We start from the raw sequence: 21,106 nt of genomic DNA, 5'->3' as shown, positions 1-21,106 counted from the left end.
AAAATATGAATGAGCCCTGGCCAGTGTGGCTCAGTTGGTTGAGCATCGTCCCATGCACCACAAGGGTCGTGGGTTCGATTCCCCATCAGGGCACATACCCAGGTTGCAGGTTTGAACCCCAGTCAGAGTAGGAAGCAACCGATCGATGGTTCTCTCCCTTCCTCTCTAAAATCAAACTTTTTAAAATGAATGCTCCGTTGGTATGTAGGTATTGGGTAATTCAGCCATAGTTTACATCCTGGCAGATGCTATTGCGAAAGAGAAAGCAGGGACTGTCTGACGTGAGGTATAGAGCCAGAAGCCCTGTGAGGATTTGCTGGGTAGGCAGATTCCTGGAAGGGGGGATGTGGAGTTTCATCAATGAGTGAGTTGTTGATCATTTTAATTAGTGGGTGGGATTTTTGGAAATTGGTCATTACTGTTTTATAGTTCAAATACAGTGATGATTTTTCATGTCATTGGTCCTGGATAGAGTCCATGTAAGAATAATGATTGACTAACTAGGTAGAAGTGGTAGTCCCACAACATTGTGAATGTACTAAATGCCACTGCAATGTTCAGTTTAAAAAGGCTATGCCGAAACCGGTTTGGCTCAGTGGATAGAACGTCGGCCTGCGGACTGAAAGGTCCCAGGTTCGATTCCGGTCAAGGGCATGTACGTTGGTTGCGGGCACATCCCCAGTAGGAGGTGTGCAGGAGGCAGCTGATCGATGTCTCTCTCTCATCGATGTTTCTAACTCTCTATCTCTCTCCCTTCCTCTCTGTAAAAAAATCAATAAAATATATAAAATAGCCAAACCGGTTTGGCTCAGTGGATAGAGCATCGGCCTGCGGACTGAAGGGTCCCGGGTTCGATTCCGGTCAGGGGCATGTACCTTGGTTGCGGGCACATCCCCAGTGGGGTGTGTGCAGGAGGCAGCTGATCGATGTTTCTCTCTCATCGATGTTTCTGACTATCCCTCTCCCTTCCTCTCTGTAAAAAATCAATAAAATATATTTAAAAATATATATATATATATATACATATATATATAAAATAAATAAATAAATAAAAAGGCTAATTTTATTTCATGTGAATTCAACCTCAATTAATACAAACAAGAGTGTAGGGTTAGTTTGCACTGATTTCTTTTAAAAAATCACAAAGCTTGTCTTCCCTAATAATAAAAACATCCCTTGCAAATGGTAAAAAAAAAAAAAAAAAAAAAAGAATAATGATTGACATAATGTATTTTAAGTAGTTTTTGTGATTAGTTTTGTGGGATTTTCTTCAAAACATTCACCAATTTATGGAGGACTTGAGTCGATTGGGAGTGGAGGGGGTGGTTGTGGGACTGTGATGAATTTTGATGGGTCTTCTTTAGGCTTGGAAGTATTTTCAATTGATTTGTGGGAAATGTTGGGAGTCTTTGGTTATACAACAGCTGTGGCTACTGAACAATATCCCAAAGTGTGAGTTTCTAATAAAACTGTCCTGGGAGCATTTGCCTCTGGTTTAATTAGAGAAGTTATATTAATTTTATGTGAACCAAAAATGAGGAGGTGGAGGTTGTATTTAAGATTAATGGGCCAGTGGACTGGGCTGTTCATGACACTGGGGATGCTGGATTTTTCAGAGAAGCTGTGGGCACTACGGCTTTCTATAGTATTATAGTTGACTTAGTCAAAGGAAAGGTTACTGATCGATCCTTGCTTACTGGAGTCCTTATTATAGAAATTACTTGTGGAAACTATAATGTGGCTTAGTGTCAGTGTAATCAGAAAAAGGAGAAGCACAATTTGACTAGGCCTTTTTGGTTGGATGGTAGTGGATCTTTTATTTGGAACTGGGAGATCAGTTTTGGTAAAACATTTTCTAATCAGATTAGGTTGAGCAGTAATGGTGCTGACTCTTGGTTCATTTTGCTGATAATGTTCATTAATGGTGAGAGGTGGTAGCTGATAGTTGGAAACTACCCAAGAAGGTTAGAGAATTTGAATAGGTTTGAAGGATAATTAAATTTTAGATGCTGTGTCATAAGGTTGAGTTCAAGTACAAGAACAAAACCTAGTGCAGTTACCGAGGGCTGTCAGTTTCAAATGCTAACATGTAGTTATCTGTGGAATAGTTGTTGGGGTAAAACTGTTGGAAATAAAGAAAGCAGCCAAGATGCTTCTCATGAAGATACTTTTTTTTTTTTTTTTTTTAAACAGAGAGGAAGGGAGAGGGATAGAGAGTTAGAAACATCAATGAGAGAGAAACATCGATCAGCTGCCTCCTGCACATTCCCTACTGGGGATGTGCCCGCAACCAAGGTACATGCCCTTGACCGGAATCGAACCTGGGACCCTTCAGTCCGCAGGCCGACGCTCTATCCACTGAGCCAAGCCGGTTAGGGCTCATGAAGACACATTTAATAGAACATGGTGGGAGGCTTATTTGTACTAAGGCAGCGGTTCTCAACCTGTGGGTCGCGACCCCTTTGGCGGTCGAGCGACCCTTTCACAGGGGTCGCCTAAGACCATCCTGCATATCAGATATTTACATTACAGTTCATAACAGCAACATTACGGTTATGAAGTAGCAACGAAAATAATTTTATGGTTGGGTCACAACATGAGGAACTGTATTTAAAGGGCCAGAAGGTTGAGAACCACTGTTAAGGTTAGAGGAGGAGAGCGTGGTTGTGCTAGGACAGAGATGCCTGAAGACTGCAGAGGCTGCTAAGGAAGTGGCACGAGGGGAGTCAGCAGGGCCCAGGCGTAGCCTCCTGCCCACCTGGGCTGTGAGGTGCAGGATGGCTCTTCAGCTCCCACCTGACAGCCTGCACTCGCTGCCTCCCTGCGGCATGCGTGTTAGGTTTGGATGACGAGGTCTTTGGAGAAGAATCCTGTGAGGAAAGGCAAGGCTTCCATAATGAGTGCGGTGCTGGGGAAGGTAGGGTGGCGTGATACATGGGCTGCCAACTTTGTCTTCACGCTCCCAGAACTAAGCATGCGTGTGTGCCGATGTGGTCAATGCCGATGGTCACTATTCTTAGGCCGAACTGGCTTGAGGTAGAAAAGGCGACAATGATTTCAGTTCCGTTGTGAGTGAGCACAGCTTGCTGTGATCGTGTGGGAATGGCTCCTGGGCATGATCTAGTTCGGATGAGCTCAGTTTTCTGTTAATGCTGAACCGAGTAACTAGGAAGATGCCTGCTGTGACTGCTGTACTTGGGTGGCTGGAGCAGGGCCGACGGTGCCGGACCTTCTACAGTGGAAGGCAGTCGTGGGTGACGTCCGAATTGAGTGGATTTTCCTGTTGCAGCTAGCAGGAGCCCAGCTGGGGAAAGTAGTATTGTTAAGGTTGAGTAAAAAGATCGGTTGAAGATCTTTAGAGTCAAAATTAAACAAGAATCACGCCATCGACACAGTAAATCCGATGCAGTTACATACGCCTGCAGTGTTTGCGTCTGTTCGACCATCAACTGATTGGTTAGTAGGAATGATGTCATTCCCCTCCTTCTCATCTGATGACTAGTTGAAAAAGATTGTTAGTGGGGCATAAGATTAATAGTATGAGACGTATAAGGAGGTATTTAAGAAATTGGCTAATCATAGGATCTGAGAGTGTATATCATGCTGAGAATTCTGTGATCGAGCTCAGGAGTAGTGGCTACTGGTGTAAATACAGGGTGTCCCCCAAAAATGTACACGCACTTTGAGTGATTATAAAGTCAGTGTAGCCCTAACCGGTTTGGCTCAGTGGGTAGAGTGTCTGCCTGCGGACTCAAGGGTCCCAGGTTCGATTCCGGTCAAGGGCATGTACCTTGGTTGCGGGCACATCCCCAGCAGGGGGTGTGCAGGAGGCAGCTGATTGATGTTTCTCTATCATTGATGTTTCTAACTCTCTATCCCTCTCCCTTCCTCTCTGTAAAAAAATCAATAAAATATATTTTTTTAAAAAGTCAGTGTTTATGAGCATCAGCCTATGAACCAGGAGGTCATGGTTCAATTACCAGTCAGGGCACATGCACAGGTTGCGGGCTGGATTCCCGGTGGGGATCATGTGGGAGGGAGCCCATCAATGATTCTCTCCCATCATTGATGTTTCTGTCTCTCTCCCTCTCCCTTCCTCTCTGAAATCAATATAAATATTAAAAATAAAGTCAGTGTTTAACATACATTTTCAGAATCTAATGAAACCTCCAGAAATGAATAACTTTTTGTCAATGCCTATTTTTATTTTTATGTTATTTTTATTTTTTTTTATTTGAGAGGAATGAAGAGAGAGAGAGAGTGAGGCATCAATGATGGGAGAGAATCACTGATTGGCCACCTCCAGAATGCGCCCCACTGGGGATCCGGCCCACAACCCGTAATGTGCCCCAACCGGTAATCAAACCATGACCTCCGGTTCATAGGCGACACTCACCACTGAGCCACGCCGGCCGGGTGCTCAATGCCTGTTTCTAAACGAATGACCGTTCTGGTCTAGGCATTGCTGATAATGTGAAGCAATAGTCACAGACGTCAAGAATCATTTCATTCAGTATTTGTGTGCCCTCAATTCATCGACTGTTGCGGGGGTTTTTTTTTGTTTTTTTTTTTAATTAAATCTTTATTGTTCAGATTATTACATTTGTTCCTTTTTTTTTTCCCCCCCATAACTCCCCTCCTCCCAGTTCCCGCCCCACCCTCCGCCCTCACTCCCCACCCACTGTCCTCATCCATAGGTGCACGATTTTTGTCCAGTCTCTTCCCACATCTCCCACACCCCTTTCCCCCCCAAGAATAGTCAGTCCATTCCCTTTCTATGTCCCTGATTCTATTATAATCAACAGCTCACTCTGTTCATCAGATTATTTATTCACTTGATTCTCAGACTCACTTGTTAATAGATGCACATCTGTTGTTCATAATTTGTATCTTTACCTTTTTCTTCCTCCTCCCCTTCCTAAAGGATACCTTTCAGCATTTCATATAATCCTGGTTTGGTGGTGATGAACTCCTTTAGCTTTTCCTTATCTGTGAAGCTCTTTATCTGACCTTCAATTCTGAATGATAGCTTTGCTGGATAAAGTAATCTTGGTTGTAGGTTCTTGGTATTCATCACTTTGAATATTTCTTGCCACTCCCTTCTGGCCTGCAAAGTTTCTGTTGAGAAATCAGCTGACAGTCGTATGGGTATTCCCTTGTAGGTAACTGAGTTTCTTTCTCTTGCTGTTTTTAAGATTCTCTCTTTATCTTTTGCTCTTGGCATTTTAATTATGATGTGTCTTGGTGTGGTCCTCTTTGGATTCCTTTTGTTTGGGGTTCTCCGAGCTTCTTGGACCTGTAAGTCCATTTCTTTCACCAGGTGGGGGAAGTTTTCTGTCATTATTTCTTCAAATAGGTTTTCAATATCTTGGTCTCTCTCATCTTCTGGCACCCCTATAATTCTGATGTTGGTACGCTTGAAGCTGTCCCAGAGGCTCCCTACACTATCCTCGCATTTTTGGATTCTTTTTTCATTTTGCTTTTCCGGTTGGGTGTTTTTTGCTTCCTCGCATTTCAAATCATTGACTTGATTCTTGCGCTCCTCTGGTCTGCTGTCGGGCGTCTGTATAATATTCGTTATTTCAGTCTGTGTGTGCTTAATTTCTAGTTGGTTCCCCAATATAAGATCGAGGGTCTTATTAGTTTTCGTGTAGATCTCATTAAGTTTATCGGCAGCTTCTAAACAGTTCTTGAGAGACCTTAAAAGTGTGGTTCTGAACTCTATTTCTTCCATTGACAATTTTGTCCTGTTTCTTTGTCTCCGCATTTTGTTATGCTTCCTTGGTGCACCCCCTAGTGGTCTTTGTTCGCAGTCTTATAGATAAATCTTGATTGTTGTAGCTAATTCCAGGGAGGGTTTGACCTCCAGGCCAAGTGGCTATGAGAATCAGCTGTGTCAGCAGTGAGAGAACTTCTGTCCTCTAGGGAGGTGCTAATCTAGCCTTTGCCTGAGGCTATCCGGCAAATGGTTCTGCGCTGGGCTTGGGCGGGGCGGGTCACACAGGATCAACAGGGTGGGCCGGAGAGAGCAGTTATGGCGGCTCTCAGTCCCGTCCCCAGGGGCTCTGCCTCTCTGAGTCCCAGCACCCGCTGCAAAGCTCGGAGAGAAAGCTGCACTCGCTCTGACCGAAGCCAGACAGTCCCGCTTCTCCCGTTTGAGTCTGGGTCCCTAAAGACTCGCCCGGAACTGGTGCTCAGAGTCTGCGACTCCCTCCCGATTGAAAACAACAACCGCGCCCTCCGCCGCCAGCCTGCTCCGCGCACTCCGCACCTCAGAATTTGACTTCAGCACTGCGCCTCCTCTGAGTGTCCGTATGCGTTTCTCTTTCCTCCTAGTTGTAGGACTTCCACTCAGCCAGCGTTCCTGTGGTTCTGGGTGATGTCCCTTCCGTTTTTTGGCTTCACTTTTGAAGTAGTTGTTCAAAGCAGCAAACTCCGGCGTTAACCTATGCCGCCATCTTGGTTCTCGACTGTTGCGGGTTTTGCACCATAAACTTTATCGTTTATGTGTTCCCATTAAAAAAAGTCTAGTGGCACTTTAGGATAAATTTTCTTTGTTCAAAGCTTAGTCTGGGTTCACCCATTATTTCAAATCAGTTAAACCTGAAAAGGAGTGAGTTATCAGCTGTTAAAGTGTGTACACATTTTTTTGGGACACCCTATGTTATTGGGAAGTAGTCTAGCTTAAGGTTAAGTGTTGTTTTTTAGAGTTTGAATAGTTATTCAGAGTCAATTTGAGATGGTTCTTTCTTGGCCCAATTGGATAAATTTTGTTGGATTAGACTAGTGATAAGTGTATGAAATTGTAGTTTCTACAGAGTGAGGACACATCTGGCTTTCATAGATATTAGAAGTGGTTGCTGTGATTGGTAGGATTAAAGTAGAGAAATTAGTATGAGGAAGCAAATAGAAATCACTACTTTTATTTGGAGTCGCACTAATTTTTTAGTTTCCAAGACCAATGGATAACTCCTCTAAAGGCCATACTGATAGATGTGGAGGCAGGAATTAGCAGTTCTTGCATATTCTTTCAGTAAATAAGTATTTTTAGTTTATTATGTCCTCGTGAAGCCATATAGTACAAGGTTCCCAAAATGATTTCAGGGTAGGTGGGTAGGAGGAGGGGCAGCGAGTGTACTGTTAGGGTGTTTCCTCATGTGAGGATGGTTTAATGTTGTTTCTGTGATGCGTTTTCCTCGTTTTAATCAGTATGTAGGGGGAACAGAGGGCGGTAACAATGATGTCGGCTCCTGTAAGGGTGATAGGTACATTAGACCATGAGACTGTTGATTATAACTACGAGGAATTCTCCAGTTAAGATAATTGTTGGGGGTAAAGCTGGATTAGTAAGACTTGCTAGTAGTCATCGTGCTACTATTGGTGGAAGAATTGTTTGTAGGCCATGAGCTAAAGTTATAGTTTGGCTGTGAATTGGTTCATCATTTGAGTTTGCCGGGGGAGTCGTACTGAGGAGGTGAGGCCGTGTGCGATTAGCAGGGCAGGGCTCCTACTGTATGGCTTCCCGGGGTTTGAATAAGGATGGCTGCAATTACTAGTGCTGTGTGGTTGACGGGAGATGTGATTTTAAGTCTGTCTGGTGCAGAGAGAACTGGGTATGATTGCGTCTCATAAGGACTGGGAAGGAGTATGCTGTAACTTTGTTAGCATTACTGGGCTCGGAGCATTATAGCACCCTAGTGTAGGTAATACAGTTGCAAGAACTACAGAGCCAGCAATGGGACTTCTCCGTGTACTTTTTGGTCATAGAGGCCATAGAGAGGCCTTTTTACTGTAAGTGCTATGACTGTGCATGCGAGTCATAGAAAAGTATTAGATCAAGAAGTAGGCAGAGGCTGAATTCAGTACTAAGCTAGTAGGAATGTAAGGAGCCCAGCTGGTGTGGCTCAGTGGTTGAGCATCAACCTATGAACCAGGAGGTCACGGTTCAATTCCTGGTCAGGGCACATGTTCAGGTTGCAGGCTCGATCCCCCATAGGGGGCGTGCAGGAGGTAGCTGATCAATGATCTCTCTCATCATTGATGTTTCTATCTCTCTCCCTCTCTGAAATCAATAAAAATATATAAAAAGTAAAGAGCCTATAGGTTTTGCATATGGATTAGTGCAACGAGGAGTGGAAGTGACCCCACAGTGTGTGAAACGGGAAGTGAAGTCCTGCCTTCAGTCGTCTGTTAGACTTCCTCGTCAGCCAGTGAGGATGAGGGCAGCACTAGCGCTGCTTCAAATAGACTGTAAAATGGGATTAGCTCTGCGGTGGTGAACATTATCACTCAGGAACGTTGGCCGCGTGTCCTGGAATTGCCGGCGATGCAGAATCTCGGGCTTCACCCCAGAACCTGCGCTTAACAAAACTGTGAATGTTAAAGTCTGAGAAGCACCCCTGGGCGTGCTCCCAGCATGTGCCCCACTGGCTGGAACTGTTGTTTCTAGCCCAAGATAAGCACAGAAATGGAGGTAGCAAGTTAGAAACTTTTATAGCAACTGAGCAGACTTAACTTCAGGCTGGAAACTGATCCTATAGGCTAAGAAGTCCTTCATGATAGCGGGAGCATCTCCTTAGGGGTTTTCTTTGTTTCTTCAACATTTAACAGGAGGTACTCGTAATAGATGCTCAACAAACACCGATGAATAATTGCTTAACAAAACATAACATTTCTTGGCCTATATTTGAATTTCTGACAGCAAAATGTCCTCCATCATCGCCTGGTTCAAGAGATAAGAGGAACCCCGTCTATGTAGCGCCAGCTATGAACAGTCCAGTTACGCGCCCAGAAAGAACCTTGAAAGAGAAGCAGCTCTTCAAGCTGACGGGGGAGATTTTGGGTATGGAGATGGGCAGTGCCCAGCGAGGACGGGGGCGGGGATAAATGGGAACTACGGGAGGGTGAGGGCATTTAAAGGCGTTCATTTCTGGGCTCCGGTAAACAAGGTGGTGGGTAAACGGGGACTCCTGAAGTCTGGAGATTTCACTGTGTGCTTGCGTAAGTCACTTTCTCTGCCTACGGGATGTAAGAACAAAACTGGATCCACCTCCTTCACAGGGTGGAGGGAGAACGGATGTGCTCTGAAAAATGGGCATCCTGTCCGTACCTGGAGCTGTTACACAGCTGGCGTGGGGAGTACTGGTTCCCTGACCCCAAGGAGAGAGATTGTTTCCACTGTGCCTTCCCTTCTTGTGACGGGGGGGGGGCGCGGGGGGGGGCTTTAGTTTTAAGAACTAAAATACAAAAATTGTGTGTGGGATTTTATGTTTCTTAAGTAAAATTTCTAATTAGTGGCAGAATGATTCTTGGGAGGGATATATAGATATAATCACTAACAGCCAAATGTTTTTGCTTATGCTTATAATTATTAGTTTAAACCAGGTGTGAAGTTGTCAATTTTTGACTGTTTTGGTCTGTGGAAGTGTATTGTAGACAGAAAACATGAAGAAAAAGCTGTAGAGGCTGTCTAAGCTAAGGCTCAGTGATGGCTGTGTTCTCTGCAATAGCACAAATCCTCTTCCTGGCCCTGTTGATGACTGCGGTCCACTCCGCGCAGAACCCCAGCCGCTTCCACCTCCATCGAGCTCTCAGGAAGAGCTTTTCTCACGGCTTCTCGGAGATCAGCCTTCTGCAGCACTTCTACCCCTGGGCCAGGCACACCCTCCTTCCCAACCTGTACGGGGATCACAGAGGTAAGGACACAGTCCTGGGCCCAGCCACGCAACTGTGGGGTTCAGTTACTTTCCCAGACACCCCACCATGACGTGCTGGACACAGAAGAAAGGTCAGCTGCCTTTTCCACATGGCTGCACCCATGAGGGGGAAGGCGCGGCACCCCAAGGATTGCACTCCCTGGACCTCATCTGAGCAGGTTCAGGTTTATGTCTCTCCAGTCAAGGGTGATCAGGCCCCTGGGGTGGATCCCCACTGGTGAGTCTCACAAGAGGCTGATAAGAGGGAGGATTTATTCACTCATAGCAGGGGTGGGGAACCTCCTTTCTGCCCAGGGCCATTGGGATATTTACAACATTCGCAGGCCATACAAAATTATCACCTTAAAAATTAGCCTGCTGTTTGGTTAAATATTAACTCACCCCTAATGCCTTGGCAGCGCCAGACAAATGATTTCGAGGGCCTGATGTGGCCCACTGGCTGGACGTTCCCCATCCTGCCTTATAGCATAAAAAGTAACGGGAGGGTCCCAGCGGGTTTGGCTCAGTGGATGGAGCGTTGGCCCTCGGACTGAAGGGTCCAGGTTCGATTCCGGTCAAGGGCACATGCCTGGGTTGTGGGCTCAATCCCCAGTAGGGAGCATGCAGGAGGCAGCCGATCAATGATTCTCTCTCATCATTGATGTTTCTATCGCTCTCTCCCTCTCCCTTCCTCTCTGAAATCAATAAAAATATATTTTAAAAAAGTAACGGGAGTAGTCCCTGGGACTGGTTGCCTCCTTGCAGAGAGAACCACATGTGGCTGAGGTTGCTCAGTAAGCACAGAACCAGGAAAATGGTAACCAGAACGATCTACTGGATACATTGCCTTGTGTGCAATCTTTCCAAGTCTGTGATGTGTTTGTAACTTTTCTTGTTTAGTTATCCAGTTCAGTTGCACAAATATATATTGAGCACCTAGTATGCTGGGAACTTCCTAGAAACTAATGATAGAAAGATGGATATAATATGGTCTGTATCTTTAAAGAAACTCACCATCAAGAGCAGTTGGTAGGCTTTGCCCTGGACAGTGTTGCAGAAATGCTAAACAATGTCTTCCCTAAAGAATGCTGCTTGTTCAGTATTTTTCACCAGTTACCAACACTTTGTCATATTATTACTTTATATCCTGTTCAGTAAGCTGTATTCTGGAAATTGTTGCATTCATTTAGCTCAGGATTGGTGGCTTCCTTGGAATTTAGAACACCTGAAAAAATCGAGAAGACATGTTCATCTCGGCAAATATTCAGTCTTTTCTTAAAGATGTACGAGGTGCCTTTAGAAGAGATTTTTACTCCTACTTGTTGCAAGCTGATTCTTTCTAGTTCAGTTTTAGGTGGCGACAGTTCTAGGATCAGGGCACATTCAATGTGCAGTCGGTAACCCTGTGCTGAATAAAATGCTGACTAAAAAGGAAACTGAGCTGCAGGTGACTAAGCTGCTGCCATTAGGATAGGTCCGGTTCTCTTCTTGGACTACTTGGTTCTGCAGTACAGTGTCCTGGTTTGGCTCAGTGGATAGAGCGCCGGCCTGCGGACCAAAGGGTCCCGGGTTCGATTCTGGTCAAGGGCACGTACCTCGGTTGCAGACTCCTCCCCAGCCCGGGCCCTGGTCGTGGCTCATGCAGGAGGCGACCGATTGGTGAGTTTCTCTCTTCCACTCTCCCTGAAAATCAATGGAAATCCTCGGGTGAGGATTAACAAAACGAAACAAAAGCTTAGTATATCTAGGTATTGAGCGTATTAGCACATGGTATTCACTGGATAAGTGCTAGCTATTGTTAACTGGTGAACTAGAAGCTCGGGCTAATCTAGAACCAAAGTGTACGTGAAGTACCTGGAATCACCAGATTGCAGCAGCAATCTGTAGATGGTGATAAAGAAACAGAACCAGGTAGACATGGGTGAAGCACAGTAAAAATCGGCCCTAACACGGGTTATCTCTTCAGTTCTAAAAATCTTTACTTTCAGAATTGACGTAACCCAGTCCTCTTAGTCCAGTTGTTTCCAGGAACATCGAAGCCCAAGCCGTTCATGGCAGATAATCGATATCCTGTAAACACTTACCCTTCCTAAACAGCATGTCCCAGCGTTCAGTCACATACAGGGAGGGTCTTTTCCTTTGCAGGATTTAATTCACATTTCTTAAATATATTTTATTGATTTTTTTTTACAGAGAGGGAGGGAAAGGGATAGAGAGTTAGAAACATCGATGAGAGAGAAACATCGATCAGCTGCCTCCTGCACACTCCCTACTGGGGAGTGTCCGCAACCCAGGTACATGCCTTTGACCGGAATCGAACCTGGGACCTTTCATTCCGCAGGCCAACGCTCTATCCACTGAGCCAAACCGGCTACGGCAATTCACATTTCTCTTGCTGTAATTTAAGCTTGCTTTTTCTTTTTTCTTCTGATGGAAAACTGATCAAAACTTTATCATAATTTTATGTATTTTTCATTTAGGAAATACGAAGTGAGACCATATTTGAAGGTTGTCACTTCCTCCCTCCATCTTCTGCAGAAGTCCCAGTCCTTTAACTTTCCACCTGTTCCCGACAAACCTATTCCTGCCAAATTCTCTAACATGATTTTTTTCTATCATGTTAATATACTTGTTAAGGCCAGCCAGTGTGGCTCAGTAGTTGAGCATTGAACTATGAACCAGGAGGTCATAATTCGATTCCTGTTGTGGGCTCGATCTGGTGGGGGGGCATGCAGGCGGTAGTTGATTGATGTTTCAATCTCTCTATCCCTCTCCCTATACTTAAAAAAAAATACTTAATAATTAAAACATGAACATGGAGAAAATTCAGTGTACAACAGTGTATATTATACAACTCTCCTTTGTTCCATAATCCCCTTTTCTCTTTCCAAGAGGCAACTACATTCCCAATTTATTATATATTCTTTCAGAGGTAATCTATGCATTTGCAAATATTTCTGATCATAAATGGTAACACACTAGAAACACTGTCATGCACACTTTGCTTTTTTTCCCTTGACAGTTTACCTGGAAATTGTTCCACCAGTCTATATAAAGCCGACCCTGTTATGTTTTATTCAGTTTCTACATAGAATGCCACTGCATGGATGTACCCTGATAGACATTTAAGTTGTTTCCAATCTTTTAACATTACCATTACTCTCATTGTACATATGTAATGTTACACATGTACAAATATATGTAAGCTAAATACCTTGAAAAGATTTGCTAAAAATGTATATACATTTTTAATTTAGAAAGATAATTGCCAAATTGTTCTCCTTAGTTATTGTAACAATTAACACTCCCATGAGCACCCTATAAGGTATGAGTGGGGCCCCATCTCCTACAGCCCAGTGAAAGGGGTGTTTTCCATCCAGCACAGGCAGCTCTGAGATACAGGAAAGACTTTGCAACTGCACTGGCCAGAAAATAAAAGTTGAAACTAAACTAAGAAACCGTTTTTCACCTCCAAGGGGCAAAACTTGCCTCTGCCCTTGCCCTTCTTCATTCCATCTTCCCCGATGTTACTTCTTTAACACATAAATCTGCCGGATGGAGGCGATGCTGGCACTTCACATGATTTCAGGAATGGCCTGACTGATGCCTGGCCCATCAGGTGATTTCAAGTATAGATTAAAAACACACAGACATCTGTGTTACTCCCTTGTTTAAAACCTCCCAATGGAGTCCCATCACATTTAAAATCCCAAACCCTTTCCAAAGCTTACAGAGGCCTGCCCAGTCTGGCCCCTAAAATACATCTGTTATTTCATCTCCTGCCCTAACCCTCATTCACTCTACATGAGCCACCAAAGTGGCTTTCTCTAATCACCCTTCCCAAGTGAACAGCGCTGCTCCCTCCCCACAAAACACTCTCTATCCCTTCATCCTAAATTTTTCTTCATAGCAGCCATTACCAGAATATTGTCTGGTTATTGCCTCTCTCCCTCCTCACATGTGATCTCTCTGTGGACAGGGACTCTTTTATCCACTGCTTTGTTCCTAGCACCTAGAACAGGATCTGGTATAGGTGAGCATTTAATACAGATTGACTGACTGACTGACTGAATGAATGAATGAATGCCATTCCAAAATCTTGCCTTTCATTGGGTTGCTTGATTTTGTTTGCCTGTTTTGATAAATAGAAACCTTTTATGTACTAAGAGCTTGTTTAGTTGTAGATACAGATTTATATATTTATGTGGATACAAACTAAGAACTTAAATTGGGGAATTATTATCTTTATAATGTTCTCTTCCTATATGGAAATATGGTATGCTTTTCTATTCTCATCTCATCCACAGTAACATTCACAATTGCTCATCATAAAATTTTTGCACATCTCTTGTTAGGCTTACCTTTTGTGTTACTATTGTAAATAAGATATTTTACTTCTCTATAATATTTACTTCTCTCTAAGTAAATATTATTTGGATATATGAAGGATATTTAGTACCCAGCCACCTTGCTGAATTGCCTTTCTGTAATAGTTTTTAGATTCATTTCCGCTGCCCCAGCTTTATTGAGGTATAACCAAAAATTGCATGTATTTAAGGCGTAACATATTTTGGTATATAACCACATTGTGAAATGATTACCACAATCAAGCTAATTAACATAGCCATCTCACAACATTGTGTGTTTGGTTTGTTTTGGTGTGGTACGTTATAGGGCGGTTTCAAGATCCTTAGTCAGACTGTTTGGAAAGCTTGCCTCCGGGGGCTTCTGGACCACAGCTGAGGGGCCGCAGCTGGGTCTCAGCCACGTTATGGTCCACAGTCAGGACTGCCTTCTGCAGGCCCATTATCTGAGGCACAGACAGGAATGACCCCTCCTGAGTCCCTTGGCGTGTGGTGCTGGTGGCAGGACCAAGGTCAAACGGCACTGTAGCAGCGCCCACAGGACAGAGCTGTTTCTAGATCTGGAGCCAGGCCCACAATTGGTGAGTCAGCCACAGGGGGACCTTGTTGGTCTTGGACTTCATGGAGTTCCACAATCGCCCACTAACTGTCTGCAGGGACCTGCCAGATTATTACCGAGACACAAGTAAGGGACCTCATGTTCCACTATCTCCCTCAGTTGTCATGATCTGCCTACACCAGTGGTCGGCAAACTGCGGCTCCCGAACCACATGCGGCTCTTTGGCCCCTTGAGTGTGGCTCTTCCTAAGCCTCAGGAGTACCCTCATTAAGTGAATAACAGTGTACCTACCTATATAGTTTAAGTTTAAAAAATTTGGCGCTCCAAAGAAATTTCAATCGTTGTACTGTTGGTATTTGGCTCTGTTGACTAATGAGTGTGCCGACCACTGATAGACCATGACCTATACATTATCTAGTTCATTACATCTGGTTGCATTAACTGGAAACTCCAAAAATGTTTTTAAAAACAGTGGTGAAACTGCAGTTTTTGTTAGAACATAACGAGGCAGTTTTTACAATGGCTTCCTGTACTCTCTCACCAGGATTTATTGCCGATGGGAACTCCTTTCTTTTGGGCAATGTTCTGCTTCGTCAGATTCGCATTCTGAAGCCATCTCATCAAGATCTGGAGGATACAGAGAACTACGGGGTTAACTGGAGCCCCCCTGAAACAAACAACACAGAATCAGACGGCATTTGGCATTATCAGAATCAGGAGGCACTGGGTGGCTACCCCGTCCGAGGGGAGTTTGCCACTTACTCGGGAGGATACGCTGTCAGACTTGGGAGGAACTCTAGTTCTGCAACCAGGTGAGCGAGCCTGAGCCCTAAACAAGAGGACCAAGGTGTCTGCTTCGGTCCCTTCTTAGGACAAGTAGGAATTAGGACCCATTTGAGTTTGACAGCAACTGTAATGACACTTGCAGACACCTTTATTTCAGGCTTTTAAGGAAATGTATCTTTTAGTTTGAGAATTCCTTGTTCAATCTCAAACTACAGGGTTATGTTTTAGCATGCCGGTTTGCCAAATCTCATTCTTTTTCTCATCTGGAAAAACAACAGATTCAATCCTAGCTGCAGCTGAACTCGGTAAGTCTAGCTTGGGCAAACTATACTCTTCAAACATAAGAGAGAACACTACCCTTCTTAAGAACCACAAATAATCCAAAATTCAAATGCCCAAAATAAACTGTCAGAGAGATCTAGATTAGTGTTTATATGAATCCTGAGAGTCTTTGTCATTATGTATGAAAATGTCTAAGTTAAATTACTCATTTAAATTTATAGCAAGACATTAAAAACAATGCAAATCAAATGACATTTTGACCCCTTACACCTCTCAAAACTGAATATATATTAGTGAAGAGTAGCATTTAACACTTCAAATAGTAGTTGACAGAGCATATAAAATTCTACCTCACACTTCAAATGCCAAATATATTCTTTTGAACGTTTAACCTTGGTGTGACTACTATTGTGAAAACTTTATCCTTACTATAGTCTTTTATAGTCACGTAATCACTAGTGAAAGTGTGGGCATTGGTAATTATAAAATACTGCACAGGTCATCTAGGTCAGGGAATGTAGCTTCTCATCCGGTCTGAGTAATATTGGAAATGCCAGGGCATTTAGCTCCTTTGCAGGGTTGAGTGGAGCAAGTAGCAGGCCTGTCCCCTGTCTTCCCAGAGTTCTGCAGCATCTCGAACAGAGCCGCTGGCTAGACCGTCGCACCAAAAGCCTCTCTGTGGAATTCGTGGTCTTCAATGCTAACGTGAACCTGTTCTGTGTAGTGACCCTGATTCTGGAATCCAACAATGTGGGTACGAAGGCCTCGTCTCTCCTCCCTCTGACCTGGGTATCTCAGAAGTCCCGATTTCTTACATCATTAAAAGACACTATTTTAATTAAAGTTATTACACATAATATAATTTTTAAACTCAAATAGTTAAGGCAAAACCTAGCAGTCTTCATACCCCACCTCATTCTTATACTCTTGAGAAACTTTCAGCTTTTTTAACTGGTTCTTTTGGAGTTTAAAAATTAAAACGATTATTAGCTATTTCATGAACCTTCCAGTTTTAGATAGTATGTATTTTTTATGAGGATTTAACTTTCTTATACCCACAAATATCCCTTAACATATACACACATATACATACCTTCTCTTTTTTCTCATTTTCCCAATATAACTTATGGTTAATATTGAGTATTTCCATTATTGTGATAATATATTTTTCAAAGATTAGCCATGTAATGTATTACAATTCCTTTTCTTTCGTAACTGTTTGTTTTCCCTAGTTTATAGTTTTTGTTTGTTTTTGGTTTTGCATGCATTCTATTAATTGGAGATGAACCAAACTCTTCCTAGAAGTAAATCTCATTCTGTTCAAAAATATCACAGAAGCTATCATTTTGTGATCCTTTCTTTAGGTCCCTCCATCCTTTTGGTACAGTGGGATTGGTTATTCTCCAGGCCTGCTCTAGAGTCTTATCCTGACTCTCCCTTCCCTGCCACCCCAGGGATCATCCTCACTTCTCTCCTCAGTTGGGCCTCCTTTCTCCTAGATCCCATGTCTTCCTCTCTTGGTTTACTTCCCATTTTGCTGGAGCACATCCTACAGTAACTTCCTGGAAGTACATTTTTTGAAGCCTTACATGTTAAAAATAATTTTTGTCATCACATTTGGTTGCTTATTTGACTGGATACAATTGTTTTCTGGAGAGTACAGTCCATTGCCTTCTAACTTCTCATACTGTTAATATGATGGTCCCACTCCCAAGTTTTTAGAATTGTCTTTGTCCCCAGGGTCATGAAAGGATCTGACCGACCTCGTGGTAAGGCCTTTCATCTGAAAATGTGTCCCTAAGCTCTGATAAGTTTTACTTGCATTTCTTTGTAAACTTCCCCTCTATTTTCTCTTCCTGACATTCCTAGAATTTTGAGGTAGGAACTCCTGAACTGATCCTCTGATTTTCTTAGGTTTTCGCTATTTTCCATCTTATTTCTGAAAGATTACTTCAATTTCTAAACCATTTGAAATTTTCATCTTTATATTTTAATTTCTAAGAGTTGTGCTCATATTTCTTTTGCATAGTCTCCTGTTTATGGAATCAATATCCTCTCAACTCTCTGAGGATACTGTAGGTTCATTTTGTTTTTATCAGCTTCATTTTCTCTAATTTCTCTGAGCTTTTTATTTTTTATTTGCTTTAATTTCTGGTTTTTAATGTTAAAGTTTTAAGTATCTGGCTGTTCTTTCATATTTGAGACAGTAAAAAAAAGGCAAACAAATGCTAATTAGGAACTCTGCGTGGATAGAGCTTGTCAACCGGCACCTGTCTTTTCTCTTGGGCAGTCAGTTTTCAGGAGGGACCCCTCCAACGCCTGTCCTAAGGATAAGCCTGTTAAAGAAGTTGAGGGGAGTCAGGATCGCACCACGCAGTACGTAAACTTCCTCTTAAGTCCCTTTTCCACAGACTTGCGGATGTACGCCGAGTTCAGCTTTCTCTCTAGTTCAGCGTCACTAGGAAATAACCCTTTAGTCTTGGGTAGTGGAAGGCAGGACGGGTGGCTATCGGGTTGTGACAGGGAGGAAATCTGCAATCTGTCTAAGTTCATTCTTGCCATCAATTCCACTTTCAGTTCCAATTGACCCTCTACCTTCAGAGGCACCTGCTGCCCCTCACTGCCAGCCTTTCTGGGGTTTGTGGTAAGAATGGGCTGGCTTCTTACTGCTTAGGTTTCAGCTTTCTTGAATCTGCTGAGTCAGTGTCATCTGCCCATTTTCCAGCTTCCAAACAGTTCGTTCCTCTCATTTGCCCTCTTCTTTCCCTTAGTCATTTTTCATCCCTTCACTGTCATTGTAGAGGCTTTTGTTAAGGGATGAGAGGGAAACTGGTACATTGACTTCCCCTCCCTTTAACAGGAGGTCTGTCCTAATCCTTTTCTTTCTTCTCTCCCCCAGAATTGGCCCACAAGTGTCCTTCTATTTACCACCAGGGTTTACTTCTAGTCAGGAATTTCTTCTTCCCAGGCCCACACAGAGTACCCCACTTCCCTATACTTACTTCCTGAGGGAAAGTCCCAGTCTATTTTTTTTTTAAGGCATTCTTTTTAAAATATATATATATATTTTATTGATTTTTTTACAGAGAGGAAGGGAGAGGGATAGAGAGTTAGAAACATCGATGAGAGAGAAACATCCATCAGCTGCCTCCTGCACACTCCCCACTGGGGATGTGCCCGCAACCAAGGTACATGCCCTTGACCGGAATCGAACCTGGGACCCTTGATTCTGCAGGCCGATGATCTATCCACTGAGCCAAACCGGTTAGGGCAGAAAGTCCCAGTCTTGAGAGCTAACTATGTGAAGTAGGAATTTGTTCTTAAAATGGCACTTTCTACTAAGGGCATATCTTAGTTCTAGTATTTTGGGGCTTTGTGAAAAGTTATATTCACAAGATCTTTCATACTTTTATAAAACTGCAACAAAATCACTGTCTTTCTAGGTGGAGTCTGAAGCTTTTTAAGTCTATCCTCATACAGACATCTGAGTATTCATGGGATAATATTAATGCTTTAAATACATTTGAAATTGTTCAAAGCATTTTAATCATACTACTTTCTGAAAATATATTGTAAATAGCTTTAAACGAAAGTACCACACTTACGTTTGACTCTGTTGTCCCCATTTTACATTGCAGTGATCAGTTCTCTGTAAAACACCAGCTTCCAACAGTAGGTCTGTATATCCCTGCGGCCATTCTAACTCATAAGGGTAACACCTGTAACAGCTATTCAACCATTGACACTGCCCTCTAGGTGGGATCAACAGTATAATCCTCTCCCCTCTACTCACTTTTAATGCAATAAGCACATTTCTCCAATAGCTTTGCACATGATTTCATTTAATATTCATTACGCCTCTAGAGGAAATACTGAGCTTAGAAACTCAAGAACATTTGAAACAAAAAATAGAATGACAGTTGGGGTTATTTCAAAGACAGAGTTTGAAGGGAAAGTTCTAAAAACTCATGACTCAATGTTATTTTCAGGTGCTTTCTTCGCCTCTGTAAGACTGGACACTTTAACTTCCCTTCAGACATCAAGGAAGGACTTTGCCTGGTCTGTTGCCTCACAAGTCATCTATTATCTACTAGTCTGTTACTACGGCTTCATACAGGTGAGTTGAAAATTCTCAGGCTTGCCAGGTATTCTTTGGGGAGCTACACAATGAGCTATTATTGCTTGAAGTATAGCTGATTTGGTCTTTTCCAGAAACTTGACTTCAGTTAAAGGCTGACTACTTTTCCACAAAGTAGCTCTTTCAGTTTTCAAGAGTTAAAGAAGTAGGTCTGTATAAAGATTATTTTGTGTGCAGTGTTATTAACCCTATAAAGCAACAGCAAGACTGAAAGCACGATGAACAGAGCAAGTACTCAAAATACAGATGCTGTACGCAAAAGATAACATATCTTAAGCCAAACAGTGTTTTCTTTATTTTCAGGCTTGATAACCAACTTAGAAACTTTTTTTATTAAGTTTAAGCAATGGGAAAAACGACTGTACCCAGTGAAAGCTGTATTAGAGAAGGCCACCTTTTCGTTAGCAGCAGCTGAGTGACTACAGAGCAGAACTGAGGCTATAACATTGTGCCCAGGTCAGATCGAAGGCCCCAGCTGAGCGAGCTTTGCCAGTGTTCACGACATTTCATTAGGGGAGACGCAGCTAACAGTTCAGGCAAGCAGCAGTGACAGTGCTGTCTGTTTAGGGTCGCCGGCTGAAACAGCAGAGATGGAGGTTCTTAACGAGGAAGAAAAACATTCTGAACATGAGCATAATCCTTACCAGCTTTGCCATCTTGATGCTTGACATCAAGCTTATTTCTCTACATAAGAAGAACATGGCACAATACCACTACGACCGTGACAGGTAAGAGGGGGCCCGAGAAGCAACAGACGTTCCTCCTCGATGTCCAAAGTGTCCTGATTCACACAGGATTCTTTCAAACTCCCTCTCCTCCTCCACTGCTTTGGTATTTTTGTATAATACCAACGTTAAACAGAAACCTCAGACTAATGTCCCCAGCAGAGAAAACAATTAACTAGAAGCTTATATTGCTAATCAAGTTCTTCTGCCTTTCACAGCACAGGGGCCTGGATGTGTCCTTCTATTTACCACCTGGGTCATTATTTTGCACCCTGGCCAAGGAATAAAACCTAAGACAAGACAAATGGTCATCTTTTAAGTAAAACCACAACAGGTAGTACATACTTAAATCCAAAGCAGCTGCTTTCTGGGTAGGGATGTTCACCCATTCTGGTGCCCCTGATCAACCTTTTCTAACCTTTCATGGTCAACAGCCTGGGCCACTGATCTGTGTGAGACTGAGGCACTGTCCCAGGAAGGCCTTGCAGAGGGCTGCTATGCAGGGACAGTGGGTCTGTGCAGTCTGAATGATGCTGGCAGCTGAGGTCCAGCCTGTT

At 43.2% G+C, this 21,106-nt stretch overlaps 1 protein-coding gene and 1 long non-coding RNA gene across 3 annotated transcripts in view; one reads left to right on the top strand and one right to left on the bottom strand.

Moving 5' to 3' along the window:
• Positions 1-21,106, top strand: part of PKD1L3 (polycystin 1 like 3, transient receptor potential channel interacting) — a 71,682-nt gene that overhangs the window by 46,154 nt on the left and 4,422 nt on the right. For both annotated transcript variants that reach the window (XM_059667572.1, XM_059667571.1), the window contains 6 exons: positions 8,702-8,842; positions 9,510-9,695; positions 15,163-15,430; positions 16,307-16,440; positions 19,676-19,803; positions 20,392-20,552. In XM_059667572.1, coding sequence (XP_059523555.1) covers positions 8,702-8,842; positions 9,510-9,695; positions 15,163-15,430; positions 16,307-16,440; positions 19,676-19,803; positions 20,392-20,552 — 1,018 coding nt within the window. The remainder of the gene's footprint in view (positions 1-8,701; positions 8,843-9,509; positions 9,696-15,162; positions 15,431-16,306; positions 16,441-19,675; positions 19,804-20,391; positions 20,553-21,106) is intronic.
• Positions 7,280-11,852, bottom strand: LOC132217400 (uncharacterized). Its single transcript, XR_009448887.1, has 2 exons — positions 10,710-11,852; positions 7,280-9,676 (listed from the first exon to the last, which is right to left on the bottom strand). It is a non-coding gene; the product is annotated as an uncharacterized LOC132217400 (long non-coding RNA).

Source organism: Myotis daubentonii, chromosome 15, assembly GCF_963259705.1.
Source record: "Myotis daubentonii chromosome 15, mMyoDau2.1, whole genome shotgun sequence".
In the NCBI taxonomy this organism is placed as follows: domain Eukaryota; kingdom Metazoa; phylum Chordata; class Mammalia; order Chiroptera; family Vespertilionidae; genus Myotis; species Myotis daubentonii.
The sequence above is the reverse complement of the archived record's forward strand: the minus strand, read 5'-3'. Positions and strand labels throughout refer to the sequence as shown.